Source organism: Mobula birostris, chromosome 10 (assembly GCF_030028105.1).
Source record: "Mobula birostris isolate sMobBir1 chromosome 10, sMobBir1.hap1, whole genome shotgun sequence".
Taxonomy (NCBI): domain Eukaryota; kingdom Metazoa; phylum Chordata; class Chondrichthyes; order Myliobatiformes; family Myliobatidae; genus Mobula; species Mobula birostris.
Window position 1 is genome coordinate 63698011 of NC_092379.1, and position 16505 is coordinate 63714515.

At 42.9% G+C, this 16505-nt stretch overlaps 1 protein-coding gene across 1 annotated transcript in view; it reads left to right on the forward strand.

The window, feature by feature from the left end:
• The window catches only part of LOC140204068 (connector enhancer of kinase suppressor of ras 2), an 807212-nt gene that overhangs the window by 406265 nt on the left and 384442 nt on the right, over positions 1-16505 (forward strand). The window contains 1 exon segment of the mRNA XM_072270362.1: positions 1272-1331. Coding sequence (XP_072126463.1) covers positions 1272-1331 — 60 coding nt within the window.

Below are 16505 nucleotides of genomic sequence, written 5' to 3' on the forward strand. Positions count from 1 at the left end.
TGAAATTTGTTAACTTTGTGGCAGCAGCACAATGCAGCACATTATCACAGAAAAAAAACTATGAATTACAGTAAGTGTGTGTGTATATATATAAAAAATAGTTAAATAAATAGTGCAAAAATAAAATGAAGAAGTAGTAAGTATTGTTGTCTACGTTGTTTTGCATTGAAATAAGCACTAACCATTGAAGAGAAAGGCATGGAGTCCTGTTCTGTAGTGTGGTGAAAGGTGTCCAGCAGTACTGTGATGCTTGACATCTTTGGTGGTAGGATGACATGCAACAGGAAGGCTGCTGTCTACCTGTTCTGGAGAGTTGGTTGCTGCTGAGCAAAGTGTGGGTGGGGTTGCAGTCAGACTTCGCCTGATGCTTCTGGAGATGCAAAGGGGTCTGGTTTCACTCTGTTAGTGGGATTGGGTCTTGCAGCATTGTGGAAGCTGGGGGAGTCTGAAAGTATTGGTGGAGAGCTTTGGAGGAATGCTGTCTGAGAGGATTACAATGGATTCTGGTTTATTGGGACACATCGGGACCAGTATATTGTGGTCCAACTAAGCGGCTGCCCCTATTAGCTGGAGTTTAAAAGGTATAAAAAGTATTTAAAAAAAGACAAGCTAAGTAACAAATTAGTTCATAATACTTATTATACTCAATAGTCCAATATCGCAGGCAAGGCCGAATGCAAGCAGTCAGCGAAACGTTGCTGTGCTTTGCTCAAGTCTCGACAAGCGCTCTGCCGAAAGGAATGGAGTTAAATACCATCACAATGAAATAATAATTAGCTGATATGTGCATATTCACAAGCGCAATTGCTGTATATGCTGTGCTGTCGAATCCGTGGTTATGATGTAAGTGACAAAGCATTCCAAATAAATGAAAGGAATCCCAGTTATTTTCCTGATTTGTTTTTGTTCTTTAAGAGTTGCCCCAAATAAGCAGCTACCCTGATTAACCAATGGATCAACTAACCAAAATCTATGTACTGAGGGTCAGCATTGAAGGAAATATGATTGGATGCACAGAACATGTTGTTTAATGCAGTTATTTCTGATGTTTCAATTTGTAACTCAATTTCTGACAAGCTAAGGTTATTGACACAAAGTGCATACTTTATGTTTTTTTTATTCCAGAGTTGTGGGTTTTTGATTTTGGAGTTCCTCAGGTGGTAGTTAGTTGATGCTTGGTTCATACCTGATATAAATGGATAAGAATGTTGGACAAAATTGGCTGTAACAAACTACTTGTCTCATTGATTTTGCATCTGATCTTCTTGTAGGGCATGTACATCAAGTCAACCTATGATGGCCTCCATGTTATTACAGGAACAACGGAAAATGTAAGTTTTAACCCCAACCTACTGAATGCCAAAATAAACACAGCATTTAATAATTATAGTTTTGCTGAAGACCAGTTTATGGAATGTGTGATGTGAGAAACCCAATCTAATTTCTGAAGTCATGATAGATGTTCATTTTGAAATGATATTTACCTCAAACCTTTGAGCAAATTGTACAATTTTCTGCAGCTGTTGCTTATACGGAGTCATAGACTGTTACAGAATGAAAACAAGCCCTTCCACCCACTGAGTTGACCATCTTTTAACCAAGCACTGAACATCAGCGTTCACTGCCCGTTTTTAGAGTGGTGCTACCCAACCTTTATTCATTCACATTCCAATCAACAACTCTGTTCCCCACCCCCACCCCCTCCCGCCCTGCTCTCCACACAACAGCATTGTGACACCATATGACAAATTACTAGTTCGGAAGCTGTCAGTTCAGATGATTTTTACTTTTAAATTTCTTGTCAGCTTTTCTGATATTAGCTTCTTATTAGATATGCATATTTTTCTCCAAAAGCTTCATTTAGCATGCTGAACCCAAATCGACAGCACAGTAAAGCGACTTGATGCCAAAGCCCATCCCTAATCCCATCCTTACCTTTGTTTCAGAATATACTGTAGGTAGTTCTGTAATAGCTCAATAGCTGTGTCCCTAAGAAGCCTTATATTGTAGAAAATTGCACTATAAAATAATTCTGTCATTGGGAAATGTGGTTAGAAGCTGGGGAGTTTCTGACTTGTAATAACTAAGTCACTTTTCCTGAAGGATTTTCAAAATAAAGGTTGATTTTAATTGCTAGGAGTTTATTTTGTTACTGTTTGCCATTCTATAGAAAGCTGTTGTTGCATACAATAGCTTGTCAATTTCCAGAGTAACTTTTCAATGATCTCCCTTGATAAAACTAGCAGCCTGTATTCTTAGTAGACAATGGTATCTGAATGTCTGACTACCACTGGGAGATGACTTGGAAATTGTTTATGTCTCCAAGATTAATTACTTTTTGATTCAACAATTTCCAAAGTAACTGTCTGGTTTAAGATAGCACTGGTGATGTCCAGCAGAATACAAAACAAAGAAAACCACTTATTAATAGGAGAGGCATGCAGAGGCGAGGCTAGATGAGTGGAGGCAGGAGGAGGAAGCAGAGGTGAAGGCAAAGGGGATGCACGGCAGAGGCAAGTGGAAGCAGAAGAGAGGGCAATCCTGATGTCTAATCGATTTAAGGATGGGACCGAATTGGAAAAGTTGGGCACAGGCCAAATTGTGCCGGCAGGGTCCTGGCCCCAGAGCAGTACGTGACGTGAACAAGGGACAAGCTGATGTTCAAATGATTTAAGCACCAGGCCAGATTGAAAAGGCCGGGGAGGTGAGGGATGGGTTGGTTCCGCTCGCTAGTCCACGACGTTTACTCAGCTCTGCACTTCAGTGAGTCTGTGACCTGCTCTGGGTTTAGTGATGACTGGCTTCATGTCTGTGGTCTCACAACGTTTACTCATCTCTGCGATGAACTGTGCTCCAGAACAGTGATGAGTAGCGTTGTGTCTTTTGTAAAACTTCAGTTTTGAAGCAATTTGTTACTTCTATGGGCTGCACAATTTGTTTTCTCTTTGTGTGTTGGGTGTTTAGCAGTTTTCTTTTTAATGGGTTGTATTGTGGCTGCCAGTAAGCAGTGGAATACTTTGATGATAAATGGATTTTGACCTTAGGACTTTCACCTCATGCACTGTAACAGGCAACCCGTAACTGATTACTGCAAGACTAGTTCCCAATCAAAATTGTGTAATAACCAATTCAGCCCATGTAATTCTGCAATCAAATTATATCCAATTCATGTTATGAAAACACATTATAACAGAACCACCTGCACATACGTGTTCTCAATACCAGATTGATTGGGACTCCCATACTATTAGGGGTCTAGATGGTTTAGAGTTTGTAAAATGTGTTCAGGAAAGTTTTCTAAATCAGTATATAGAACGACCAACTAGAGGGGATGCAATATTGGATCTCCTGTTAGGAAACAAATTAGGGCAAGTGACAGAAGTCTGTGTAGGGGAGCACTTTGGTTCCAGTGATCATAACACCATTAGTTTCAATTTGATCATGGACAAGGATGGATCTGGTCCTAGGGTTGAGGTTCTGAACTGGAAGAAGGCCAAATTTGAAGAAATGAGAAAGGATCTAAAAAGTGTGGATTGGGACAGGTTGTTCTCTGGCAAAGATGTGATTGGTAGGTGGGAAGCCTTCAAAGGGTAAATTTTGAGAGTGCAGAGTTTGTATGTTCCTGTCAGGATTAAAGGCAAATTGAATAGGAATAAGGAACCTTGGTTCTCAAGGGATATTGCAACTCTGATAAAGAAGAAGAGGGAGTTGTATGAAATGTATAGGAAACAGGGGGTAAATCAGGTGCTTGAGGAGTATAAGAAGTGCAAGAAAATACTTAAGAAAGAAATCAGGAGGGTAAAAAGAAGACATGAGGTTGCCTTGGCAGTCAAAGTGAAGGATAATCCAAAGAGCTTTTACAAGTATATTAAGAGCAAAAGGATTGTAAGGGATAAAATTGGTCCTCTTGAAGATCAGAGTGGTCGGCTTTTTGCGGAACCAAAGGAAATGGGGGAGATCTTAAATAGGTTTTTTGCGTCTGTATTTACTAAGGAAGCTGGCATGAAATCTATGGAATTGAGGGAATCAAGTAGTGAGACCATGCAAACTGTACAGATTGAAAAGGAGGAGGTGCTTGCTGTCTTGAGGAAAATTAAAGTGGATAAATTAAAGTGGATAAAGGGGGGAACATTTGCTTGGATGTGGAGCATGCGAGTGAGGTACTCGATGAGTACATTGTTTCAGTATTTACCTGGGAAAAGGATATGGAGAACCAGGCGATTAGTCCTGAGTGTATAAATATGTTAAGGTGTTTAAAGGTCAAGGAGGTGGAAGTATTGGACCTGCTAAGGAGTATTAAGGTGGCAAAGACCCCCAGGGCCTGATGGGATTTACCTAGTTTATTGATGCAGGCAAGAGATGAGAATGCTGGGCCTTTGACCAGTATCTTTGTGTCCTGTCTAGCCACAGGCAAGGTCCCAGAGGACTGGCAAGTGGCTTATGTTGTACTGCTATTTAAGAAGGGAATAAGGAAAAATCCTAGGAACTATAGACCAGTGAGTCTCAAATCAGTTACAGAGAAATTGGAGGAGAAAATTTTTAGAAACAGTATATATAAGCATTTGGAAATCCATGACTTCATTAGGGAGAGCCAGCATGGTTTTGTGCGAAGCAAGTCATGTCTTACTAACTTGATTGAGTTTTATGACAAGAGAGATTGACAAGGGCAGGGCAGTGGATGTTGTCTGCATAGATTTTAGTATGGTGTTTGACAAAGTCCTTCGTGAGAGGCTAATCCAGAAGATCAAGATGCATAAGGTCTGTGGCGAATTATCTGTATGGATTGCACATAGAAGACTGATGGTAATGGTCAAAGGGGATTATTCTGCTGGAGGTCTGTCATTAGTGGAGTTCCACAGATATTTGTGCTGGGATCTCCGCTGTTTGTGATGTATATAAATGACCTGGGTGAAAACGTAGATGGGTGGGTTGATAGATTTGCAGATTATACCAAGATTGGAGGAGTTGGATAGTAAAGAAAAATAGCACAGTATAGATCAGTTGTAGACATGGGCTGAGAAATGGCAGATGGAGTTTAGCTCAGATAAATGTGAGGTGTTGCACCTCAGTAGGGCAAATGCAAGGAGTCAGTACACTGTCAAGGGCAAGAGCATTAACAGTGCTGCTGAGCAGAGAGACCTTGGGATCCAAGTTCATAGCTCCATGAAAGTGGCTGCACAGGTTGATAAGGTGGTTAAGCAGGTTTATGGAGTGCTTGCTTTTATTAGTTGAGGCATTGAGTTCAAAAGTCAGGAGGTTATGTTGCAAATTTATAAAACTTTGGTTAGGCCACATCTGGAGTATGGTGTACAGTTCTGGTTGCCCCACTACAGGAAGGATGTTGAGGCTTCGGAGAGGGTGCAGAAGAGGTTCACCAGGATGCTGCCTGATTTGGAGGGCATGTGCTGGACAAACTTGGGTTGTTTTCTCTGGAGTGGCAGAGGCTGAGGGAGACTGGATAGCTGTTTACAAGATTATGAGAATCATAGATAGAGGGCAGAGAGTATCTGTTTCCTAGGGTAGAAATGTCTAATACTAGAGGGCATGAATTGAAGGTGAGAGGGGGTTGTTTAAAGGGGGATGTGAGGGATAAGTTTTTTACTCGGAGAGTGATTGATGCCTGGAATGCACTGCCTCGTGTGCTGGTAAAGGCAAATACAGTACAGGCTTTTAAGAGGTGATTGGATAGGTACATGGATGTAAGGATGATGAAGAGATATGGACATGGTGTAGGTAGGAGGGATTAGTGTTTGGATGTTTTTGATTTGCTTTTTAGCTGGTTTGGCACAACATTGTGCTGAACGGCCTGTTCCTGTTCCTGTTCCTGTTCCTGTTCTATGTTCTAAGTTTGAAAGAAATTGGCTAACCTGGAAGCTGACACTGTTACGAGACGCTTCTAACCACTCCAGCTTCCGAGGTTTAAACACTCTAACTCTCTGGAGTACGGGTAAACATAGAAACATAGAAACATAGAAAATAGGTGCAGGAGTAGGCCATTCGGCCCTTCGAGCCTGCACCGCCATTTATTATGATCATGGCTGATCATCCAACTCAGAACCCTGCACCAGCCTTCCCTCCATACCCTCTGATCCCCCTAGCCACAAGGGCCATATCTAACTCCCTCTTAAATATAGCCAATGAACTGACCTCAACTGTTTCCTGTGGCAGAGAATTCCACAGATTCACCACTCTCTGTGTGAAGAAGTTTTTCCTAATCTCAGTCCTAAAAGGCTTCGCCTTTATCCTCAAACTGTAACCCCTCGTTCTGGACTTCCCCAACATCGGGAACAATCTTCCTGCATCTAGCCTGTCCAATCCCTTTAGGATTTTATATGTTTCAATCAGATCCCCCCTCAATCTTCTAAATTCCAACAAGTACAAGCCTAGTTCATCCAATCTTTCTTCATATGAAAGTCCTGCCATCCCAGGAATCAATCTGGTGAACCTTCTTTGTAATCCCTCTATGGCAAGGATATCTTTCCTCAGATTAGGGGACCAAAACTGCACACAATACGTCAGGTGTGGTCTCACCAAGGCCTTGTACAACTGCAGTAGTACCTCCCTGCTCCTGTACTCAAATCCTCTTGCTATAAGTGCCAGCATACCATTCGTCTTTTTCACTGCCTGCTGTACCTGCATGCCTACTTTCAATGACTGGTGTATAATGACACCCAGGTCTCGTTGCACCTCCCCTTTTCATAATCGGCCACCATTCAGATAATAATCTGTTTTCCTGTTTTTGCCACCAAAGTGGATAACTTCACATTTATCCACATTAAATTGCATCTGCCATGAATTTGCCCTCGCACCCAACCTATCCAAGTCACCCTGCATCTCCTTAGCACCCTCCCCACAGCTAACACTGCCGCCTAGCTTCGTGTCATCCGCAAACTTGGAGATGCTGCATTTAATTCCCTCATCTAAGTCATTAATATATATTGTAAACAACTGGAGTCCCAGCACCTAGCCTTGTGGTACCCCACTAGTCACTGCCTGCCATTCTGAAAAGGTCCCGTTTATTCCCACTCTTTGCTTCCTGTCTACTAACCAACTAACCAAGCTGGCACAACCTCATTAAGGGCTTAGGACATTCTTGTTAATTGATAATCATGTTTTGGGCACCAGGAATTGAATATTTAAGGAACACCTGAACACAGGTTCAGTGCTCAATCGTAAGCCTACCAGTGATTCCATTTAGCGTTTGTTTTGCGCTCAGTTTCTTGATCCTGGTTGAGACTGTGTCTCAATCCCTGCCTTGGATACTCCAGCATTTGGGTCCAAGCCATCCTCATCATCACAGTACATCTGAGCCTCAATATGGATCCAGCAGGGTATCAGAGTGTTTCATTCGTTATACCAGCCACAGCAAATATATTTACAGTCAGAGCCTGGAGATTCACCACCTCCAGGTAGCCATTGGTCAACTTTTGCAAGGTGGAACCATTAGTCACTTGGGAGAACCAGTCGGTCCTGCTCTTGAGCCAGTACATCTTCCAACCCTGGAGAGATTCGACAAGAACCTGGGCTCTGGAAGCAGTTTCCTCATTCAATGCTCATTAGTATTTGAACTTCAGCCTCCTGATTCCCTTTGCAACGTGGAAAAGCGGCCTTCATTATATCCCTCCTGAATGCAAGAGCCCTGGCCTGGGCCACCGTGCATTGAGAACATCGGTCAGAGTTCTGCATAGATTCAGAGGAGTTTATGGCCATCATGGGGAAGATGTTTTATCACCCCACCAGAGCCAGCTGAGCCTCAGACTGCCTGATAAAGATTCGACAGGGAGGAATGGTCAGCAGCTAATTACGCAGATGGATTTCGGACCTTGGCTCAGGAGAGTGGTTGGAATGCTATTAGAGTGGAGGAAGTCTTCAGCACGGGAAAGGCCTCAGTTCTTCCACCACATCGACCCTATGACTGTGCCATAGACTTGTTACCCAGTACTTGTCCTCTGCAGAGTTGTTTGTACGCACACTCAGGCCCAGAGAGAAGCGCCATGGAGAAGTTTATGAAGGAAGCTCCTGCCACAAGCTTCATTCGGCCCTCCACCTCACCCACCGGTGCAGTTTCTTCTTCATACAAGAGAGATGGGAGCCTGTGGCCGTGCATTGATTACAAAGGATTGAACTGCATGACAACCGAGAACCGCTACCCCCTTCCTCTTATGAATACGGTTTTTGAGATGTTCCAAAGGGCGAGGGTATTCACAACATTAGACATCCAGAGTTCCTACAATCTAGTCTGTATCAGGGACAGAGATGAGTGGAAGACGGCATTCAATACACTGGCAGGGCACCATGAGTGCCAGTGTATGCCTTTCAGCCTTGCGAATGCCCCAGCCATTTTCCAAGCCTTTAGAAAAACGAAGCTACCTTCCACGGCAGAGGCGGATGAGATTGTCCTGGACCAGGTCTTCGGGGTCCATGGATTCCCGATGGACACTGTCTTGGATCGTGGTCCACAATTCTCACCACATTTCTGGAAGTCTTTCTGTAAACTGATAGGGACAACAACAAGCCTTTCCTCAGAGTTTCACCTACAGTCCAACAGCCAGACGGAGTGGACCAACCAAGATTTACTATGTACCCTGAGATGCCTCGGAAAGACCAGACGGATGGTGTGACCATTTGCTGTGGGTAGAGGTCACCCACAACACCTTAGAGTGCTTGACACATGCGATGTCACTGTTCGGTGAATCAGTTTGGTTACCCTCTGCCTCTCTTTCTGGAACAAGAAGCCGAGGTTGAGGTCCCTGTGGCGGAAGATGTTGTCCAATGCTGCAAGCAGAAAAGGATGAGGGCAAGACAGATTTTGCCAGCTTCTTCCCCGGAGAGTGGAGACCAAGGCAAACTGAAGGAGAAGTTTGGGTCCCGGGTTACAGCCTGGACAACAGGTCTGGCTGTCCACTCCTAATCTGGCTCTCTGGTTAGAATGCAGAAAGTTAGCACCCAAGTTCACTGATCCCTTTAAGATCCTGAGGAAAGTAAATCTGGTGGCATACACCTTAGATCCCCAAGATCCTAAAGATCAACCCCACTTACCACATCTCTAAATTAAAACCTGTCTGCACCAGCCCCTTAGCCCCAGCTCCATCCGCCCTGCCACCACCCTGGTCTTCACAGAGAAAAGACTGTTGGACTTGCATACTGTTTGAGGTGTTTGGCAGTACCTAGTGGACTGGGAGGGATTTGGACTGAAGAAAAGGTGTTTGCTTCCACGACAGAGGCAGATGGGATTGTCCTGGACCAGGTCTTCGGAGTCCGTGGATTCCTAGTGGACACTGCCTTGGATCGTGGTCCACAATTCTCGTCACATTTCTGGAAGTTTTTCAGTAAACTGATAGGGCCAACAGCAAGCCTTTCTTCAGAGTTTCACCCACAATCCAACAGCCAGACAGAATGGATCAACCAAGACTTAGTACATACCCTGAGATGCCTCGGAAAGACCTGACGGATGGTGTGACCATTTGCTGTGGACAGATGTCACCCACAACACCTTACAGCACTTGACACATGGGATGTCACTGTTCAGAGAACCAGTTTGGTTACTCTCTCATCCACAATTACCATCACCGCCTTTCCAAGCAACCAGGGCTGTCAGGAGTCGGCTGTAGGGGAGGGGCTCCTGTTATGGGAAGCTTCCAACCCTATCAGCTTCTGAGATTTAAATGCTCTAACTCTCTGGAATACAGATAGCTGGCACAGCCTCATTAAAGGCTTCTGATGTTCCTGTTAATTCATATCATGTTTTGGGTGCCAAGAGGTATTTAGGTATTTAAGAAACACCTGAACATAGGTTCAGTGCTCAATTGTAAGCCTACCAGTGATTTCATCTAGTGCTGTTTTGTGCTCAGTTTCTCATTCCCGTTTGAGACCCTGTCTTGATCCCAGCCTTGGATACTCCAGAATTTCGGTCCAAGCCGTTCTCATCAGCAGCTCTTGTCAGAGGCACGGGTGATGCAATATGAAAGACAGAAGATAAACTAAACCTTCAATGTTGTGTTAAGGCAAGATTCAAATAATTTATCAAAGTTAACAGGAGGAGCTTCATAACACAAAAGAACCATCAGTTTCTAGAACAGACAGCTAGGAATGATAGCAGGGGTAAGCTTTTTATCCCTTCATGGGAAGTAGGGAGGACTAGCCTTGGTTGTCAAGTTTATTATCACTGGCATATGTTGTAAACTTTGTTGCAGTACAGTACAAAGACAAAAATATTACCATAAGTTACAGAATAAATGGTACAGAAGAGGAATAGTGGTGTAGTGTTTATAAATCTGATAGTGAAGGGGAAGAAGCTGTTCTTACGACATAGAGTGTGGATCTTCAGGCTCCTGTGTCTCCTCCCCAATGGTTGTACTAGGATGATAAAGGTCTTTAATGATGTCTCCTTCTTGAGGCACCATCTCTTGGAGATGCTCTTCGTAGTGAGGAGAGTTGTGCTCAGGATGGAACAGGCAGAGTCTATAACACACTCCAGCCTCGTTGCGTCTTGTGCATTGGAACCTCCATACCAGGCTGTGATGCTCCTAGTTAGAATACACTCCACCATACATCTGTACGCCTAATGAAGTCAAGCCACTGGTGTGCCTTCTTTGTGATTGCATTGATGTGTTGGGCCCAGGATAGATTCTCTGAAATGTTGGCACTCAGAAACCAAAGCTGCTTGCCCTTTCAACTGCTGACCCCTCAGTGAAGACCGGTGTTTTCCTGAACAAGTCCTCAATCAGTTCCTTGGTGTTGGTGATATTGAATGAAAGGTTTTGTTGCAACACTACTCAACCAGCCAATCTATCTCATTCCTAATGCCTCCTTGTAGCCATCTAGGATTCTGCCAGCAGCAGTGATGTCATTGACAAATTTATAGGTGGCATTTGAGCTGTGCCTGGCCACACAGTCATGGATGTAGAGAGAGTAGAGCTGTGGGCTAAGCACACATCCTTGAGCTGTACTCAGCTAGAATGTGAAGTAATGCTTATGGGTATTCCTGACTTGTACCTTAGCAGTACAAGCTTTGGGCCATCGCTCATCACGGAGTACAGAGTACAACACTCTATTGTTGTAGTAACTGTATTTAAAGGCCATGTCAAGTATAGTGACTACAGAATGGAGATAATAAAGGATTCTAGAGACACAAGAGATTGGAGGTACTTAAAATTGGGACTAACACATAATGTGCTGGAGGATATGGGCAGTTAATGTTTCAGGTTGAGACCCTTCACCTGGACTGATGAGAGGTCGTGACCTGAAACTTGAACTGTCCATTTCTCTCTGCAAATCCTGCCCGACCCACTCCAGGTGATAAACAATTCTGCAACGGCAATGCCATTGAATGACAAGAAGAGGTGGTTAGACCTTCGTCAGAGATGATCATTGTCTAAAACTTGTATGACAGAAAGCTTCCTACATATCAGCTCATGGAAGAGCAAAAGCAAAACTACAGATGCTATAAATCTGAGATAGAAGCAGAAAATGCTGGGTTAACTCGGCGTGTCAGACAGCTTCAAAATAAATTGAATGGTGTAGGATAGTTTCTAACAGTGTTTATTGTCATGGGCATGCAAACCCAGGATAGAAATGCCTCAAAACTAGTTTTTTGCAGCAGCACAGTACATTACAAACATAAATTACATTGACTTAAATAAACATAAATTATATATATGTAACTGACATGAAAAAATAGCAAAAATAAAGATAATGGCTTCAGTTAAAACTGAGAGAAGTATAGACTGAGGTAGTATTTTTGAAGTTGGTTCAGGAACCTGACGGCAGTGTTGCTGAACGTGGGTGTCCAGGCTCCTGTACATCCTGCCTAGTAGCAGCAATGAGAACCGAGCATGGCCCAGATAGTATGGGTCCTTAACGATGGGTATTGCCAGCCTGATACTTTGCCACTTGTAGATGTCTTCAGTGGTTGGGAGGGTTGTGCCCATGCTGGAAATGGCTGACTCTACTGGTCTCTGTAGCCCCTTACATCCTGAGCCTTGGAATTCCCATGCCAGGCATGATGCAGTCAGTCAGGATGCTTTCACAATTCATCTGTGGAGGTTTGTTGTCGTCTTCAATGAATGCAGAATCTCCTCAGACTTCTGAGAAAGTAGAGATACAGATGTGCCTTCTTCATTTTGATGCATCCCTGTGCTAAGGCCAGGATGGATCCTCTGAGTGCTGACACAGGAACTAAAAACTGTTCACCCCTTCCACTCTTTCAGAGTTCTGATGAAGAGTCATCAATCTGAAACGTGAACTCTCTTTCTTTCTCCTCACATGCTACCTAAGTATTCTCAGAATTTCATATTTAGCTCATTAACTCCTGTTGGAATATAGTCTAAGTCTTGCTGCACTAGTCACAGAATAGAAAATTGAACTGAGCAATGTGCAATTATCAATAAACATTTCCATTTCAGTCATAATGTGGGCAATATCAGTGACATATTGAAAAGCTTGAGATAAATTTGGAGATTTTCCTCTTCTTTATATAGAGATCCTATGGAATAACCTGGGCTCACATTACTCCCATTTCATAATTTATTTTGGATTAAGGGAAATATTTATCATTATCTGCAGTTGTTGGATATGTAGCTAAATCTGAATCAGGTTTATCATCACAGACTTATACGACATGAAATTTATTGTTCAGCAGCAGTACAATGCAAAAACATAAAATTACTGTAGATTACAAAATAACCAAATAATGCAGAAAAAAGGAATAATGAGGTAGTGGCCTGAAATGTCGACTGTACTTTTTTCCATAAATGCTGCCTGGCCTGCTGAGTTCCTCCAGCATTTTGTATGTGTTGCAATGAGGTAGTGTTCGTGGACTGTTCTTAAACTTAGTAACGGAGGGGAAGAAGCTGTTTCTAAATGGTTGATTATGGGTCTTCTGGCTCTGTACCTCCTCGCTGACGGTAGTTTTGAGTATAGGGCATCTGGTGGGGATGGTGGGGATCCTTCATGAAGGATGCTGCTTTCTTCAGCACTGTCTCTTGAAGACTCCCTTACTGACTAAGTAACACAAATGCCGCAATAATGGCCAGATTGTTTGCTTTATTAATGATGTGTGACGGGTAAATAACTTGTTTGCTCTTCCTTGAACGATGCAAAGGAAATTTGTAAAGAGAGAGCATATATACTTGGGTTCAATGTCCCATGTGAAATCAGTGTCTCAGTGCAGTATTGGAACATCAGCCCAGATATTTGTGTTTGTGCCTTGAAACTTTCAGCCTTCTGATCCAAGAAAGATTGCGCTACCCACTAAGCTACAACTGAAATTGTGAAATTGTGGTTGGCGTTCAAGATGAGGTAGTAAGTTTAGATTTCAAGATGGCATTCAAGTTGAGGTAGTAAATTGGATTGGACATTGGCTTCACAAGAGAAGGCAGAGAGTGATAGTGGATGGTTGCCTCTCTAAGTGGAGGCATGTGCTTCAGGGATCAGTGCTGGGTCTATTGTTGTTTGTCATCTATATCAATGATCTGATTGATAATGTGGTTAACTGGATCAGCACTTTTGCAGATTAAATCAAGATCTGGGTGTAGTGGACAGTGAGGAAAGCATGCAGCAGGATCTGGACCAGATGGAAAAATGGGATGAAAAATGGCAGATGGAATTCAATGCAGACAAGAGTGAGCTGTTGTACTTTGGGAGGACAAACCAGGGTAGGACTTGCACAGTGAGTAGTAGGGCACTGAAGAGTGAGTAGAATAGAGGGATCTGGGAATACAGAAGCATAATTCCCTGAAAATGGTGTCACAGGTAAATGGGGCTGTAAAGAAAGCTTTTGGCATATTCACTTTTGTAAATCCAAGTATTAAGTACAGGAGTTGGGATTTTATGTTGAAGTTGTATAAGATGTTGTTGAGGCCTAATTTGGAGTTTAGTGTGAAGTTGTGGCAACCTACCTACAGGAAAGATGTCAATAAGATTGGAAGAATGCAAAGAAAATTTACAAGGATGTTGTCAGGACTTGAGGGCATGTTATAGGGAAAGGTTGAACAGGTTAGGACTTTATCCTCTGGAGTGTAGAAGAATGAAAGGAGATTTGATGCAGGTATAAAAAATTATGAGTGGTATAGAGGGATAAATACAAACAGACGTTTTCCACTGAGGTTGAGTGAGACTAAAACTAGAGGTCATGGGTTAAGGGTGAAAGGTGAAATGTTGAAGGAGAACATGAGGGGGATCTTCTTCACACAGAGGGCGGTGAGAGTGTAGAACTAGTCGCCAATGGATGTGGTGGATACAGGTTCAATTTCAACATTTAAGAATAATTTGGATAGGTATGTGGAGGGCTATATTCCAGGTTCTGGTTGATGGGACTAGGCAGATTAATAGTTTGTTGTTGACTAGATGGGTCAAAGATCCTGTTTCTTTGCTGTAGTGTTCTATGACTCTGAGTCTACCAGTTTTGGCTCTGCCTTTTATGAATGTTTCCACCACTGAGAAAGTCTTAAATGAAGGAACATTGTTCCAAGGTACTTTATACTTTATACTTTATTGTTGCCAAACAATTGGTACTAGAATGTACAATCATCACAGTGATATTTGATTCTGCGCTTCACACTCCCTGGATTACAAATATTAAATATCAAAAATAGTTAAAATTAGTAAATGTTAAAAATGTAAATTATAAATCATAAATAGAAAATAGAAAAATGGGAAGTAAGGTAGTGCAAAAAAACCGAGAGGCAGGTCCGGATATTTGGAGGGTACGGCCCAGATCCGTGTCAGGATCCATTCAGCAGCCTTATCACAGTTGAAAACAAGCTGTTACCAAATCTGGCCGTATGAGTCTTCAAGCTCCTGAAGCTTCTCCTGGAGGGAAGAGGGACAAAAAGTGTGTTGGCTGGGTGGGTCGTGTCCTTGATTATCCTGGCAGCACTGCTCCGACAGCGTGCGGTGTAAAGTGAGTCCACGGACGGAAGATTGGTTTGTGTGGTGTGCTGTGCCGTGTTCACGATCTTCTGCAGCTTCTTTCGGTCTTGGACAGGACAACTTCCATACCAGGTTGTGATGCACACTAGAAGAATGCTTTCTACAGTGCATCTATAAAAATGAGAGAGGGTTTTAGGGGACAGGCCAAATTTCTTTAGTTTTCTCAAGAAGTAAAGGCGCTGATGGGCCTTCTTGGCAGTGAACTCTGCTTGGTTGGACCAAGTCAGGTCATTTGTGATATTGATCCCGAGGAACTTGAAGCTTTTGACCTGTTCCACTTGCGCACCACCGATGTAAATTGGGTCGTGCAGTCCGCTTCTCCTTCTGAAGTCAACAACCAATTCCTTCATCTTGCTGACGTTGAGGGATAGGTTATTGTCTTTGCACCATGCCACCAGGTTCTTAATTTCCTCTCTGTACTCAAACTCATCATTCCCCGAGATACGGCCTACAATTGTTGTGTCATCAGCAAACTTACATATTGAGTTTGATGGTAAGAGCTCTGTGTTTGAAAACTGAGGGGTGTTGGAACTTTTTCTTGAAGGTGATGTATCTCTGCAATTGAATATCCCAGAAAGCTGCAGAGGCTGGATCATTGGGATACTTAAGGAAGAGGTATGGGGAACTGGTTCCGAAGAGTTGAGGCTTGGGGGAGAGTAGCTGTGACCATATTGAATGACAGGGCAGGACTAAGGGGACAGGGGAATGACTCCTGCTCCTATTTTCTTCTGTTATAGCATCTTTAGTTGCATGTAGTAAAAAAGAAGTAAAGAGGTGAAATGTAGTCTCATTAAATGGAATTAAATAAATATTTTGTATTTGCCTTCACTGCAAATATATAGCAGAAATAAGGAGGAAGCAAGAGCCTAATAACAAGGATTACTGTGAGCAAAGTGAAAGTGTAATTCTCTGAACCTGACTGCTGAATCTAGGTTTTTAAGAGAGATGGCTCTTAGGAGGTGATGATGTCTTAAATTTCCCCTGATTCTGGAACATTCCTAAATAATAAACCATAGCAAACATAATGATACTATTTAGGAAAGAAGGAACAATTGGCCTGATAATGGTAGCCAGCAAAACACTGGGGTTAAGCAGTTGGTAATAGACCACTGGAAAATCGTTCTGCCATTATGCAAGGACAAATTACAGTAGTTTATGGGGGAATTTTTGTTTGAAATATCAGAGTTTTAGCAACTTGCAGGGTGGATTTAAAGTAATCCTATTAACATGCTGCATCTGGATTTTCAAAAAGTGCCAAATAAATGTTGTTAAATAAATTCAGGCGTCTTGAAGAAAGTGTGGACATATAAAGAAAAAATGAAATCAGAATCCTCAACTCAAATGAAGGGAGGAGAAGATGGCGGCGCAACGCAGCGCGCGCAGCTCTCCAGTGAAATGATATCATATTTGTTAAGTAGGGTACCGTGCACAATTCTGATTTGATGGAGACAGCCGTGAGAAGCACGGAGGAACATCTGGAGAAACTTCTGAAATGCCCGGTTTGCTGCTGTGCGATCGAGAATCTCCGGAAGGAAGGCCCCAAAATCCTCGGCTTTGCCCACTGCTGATGGCTG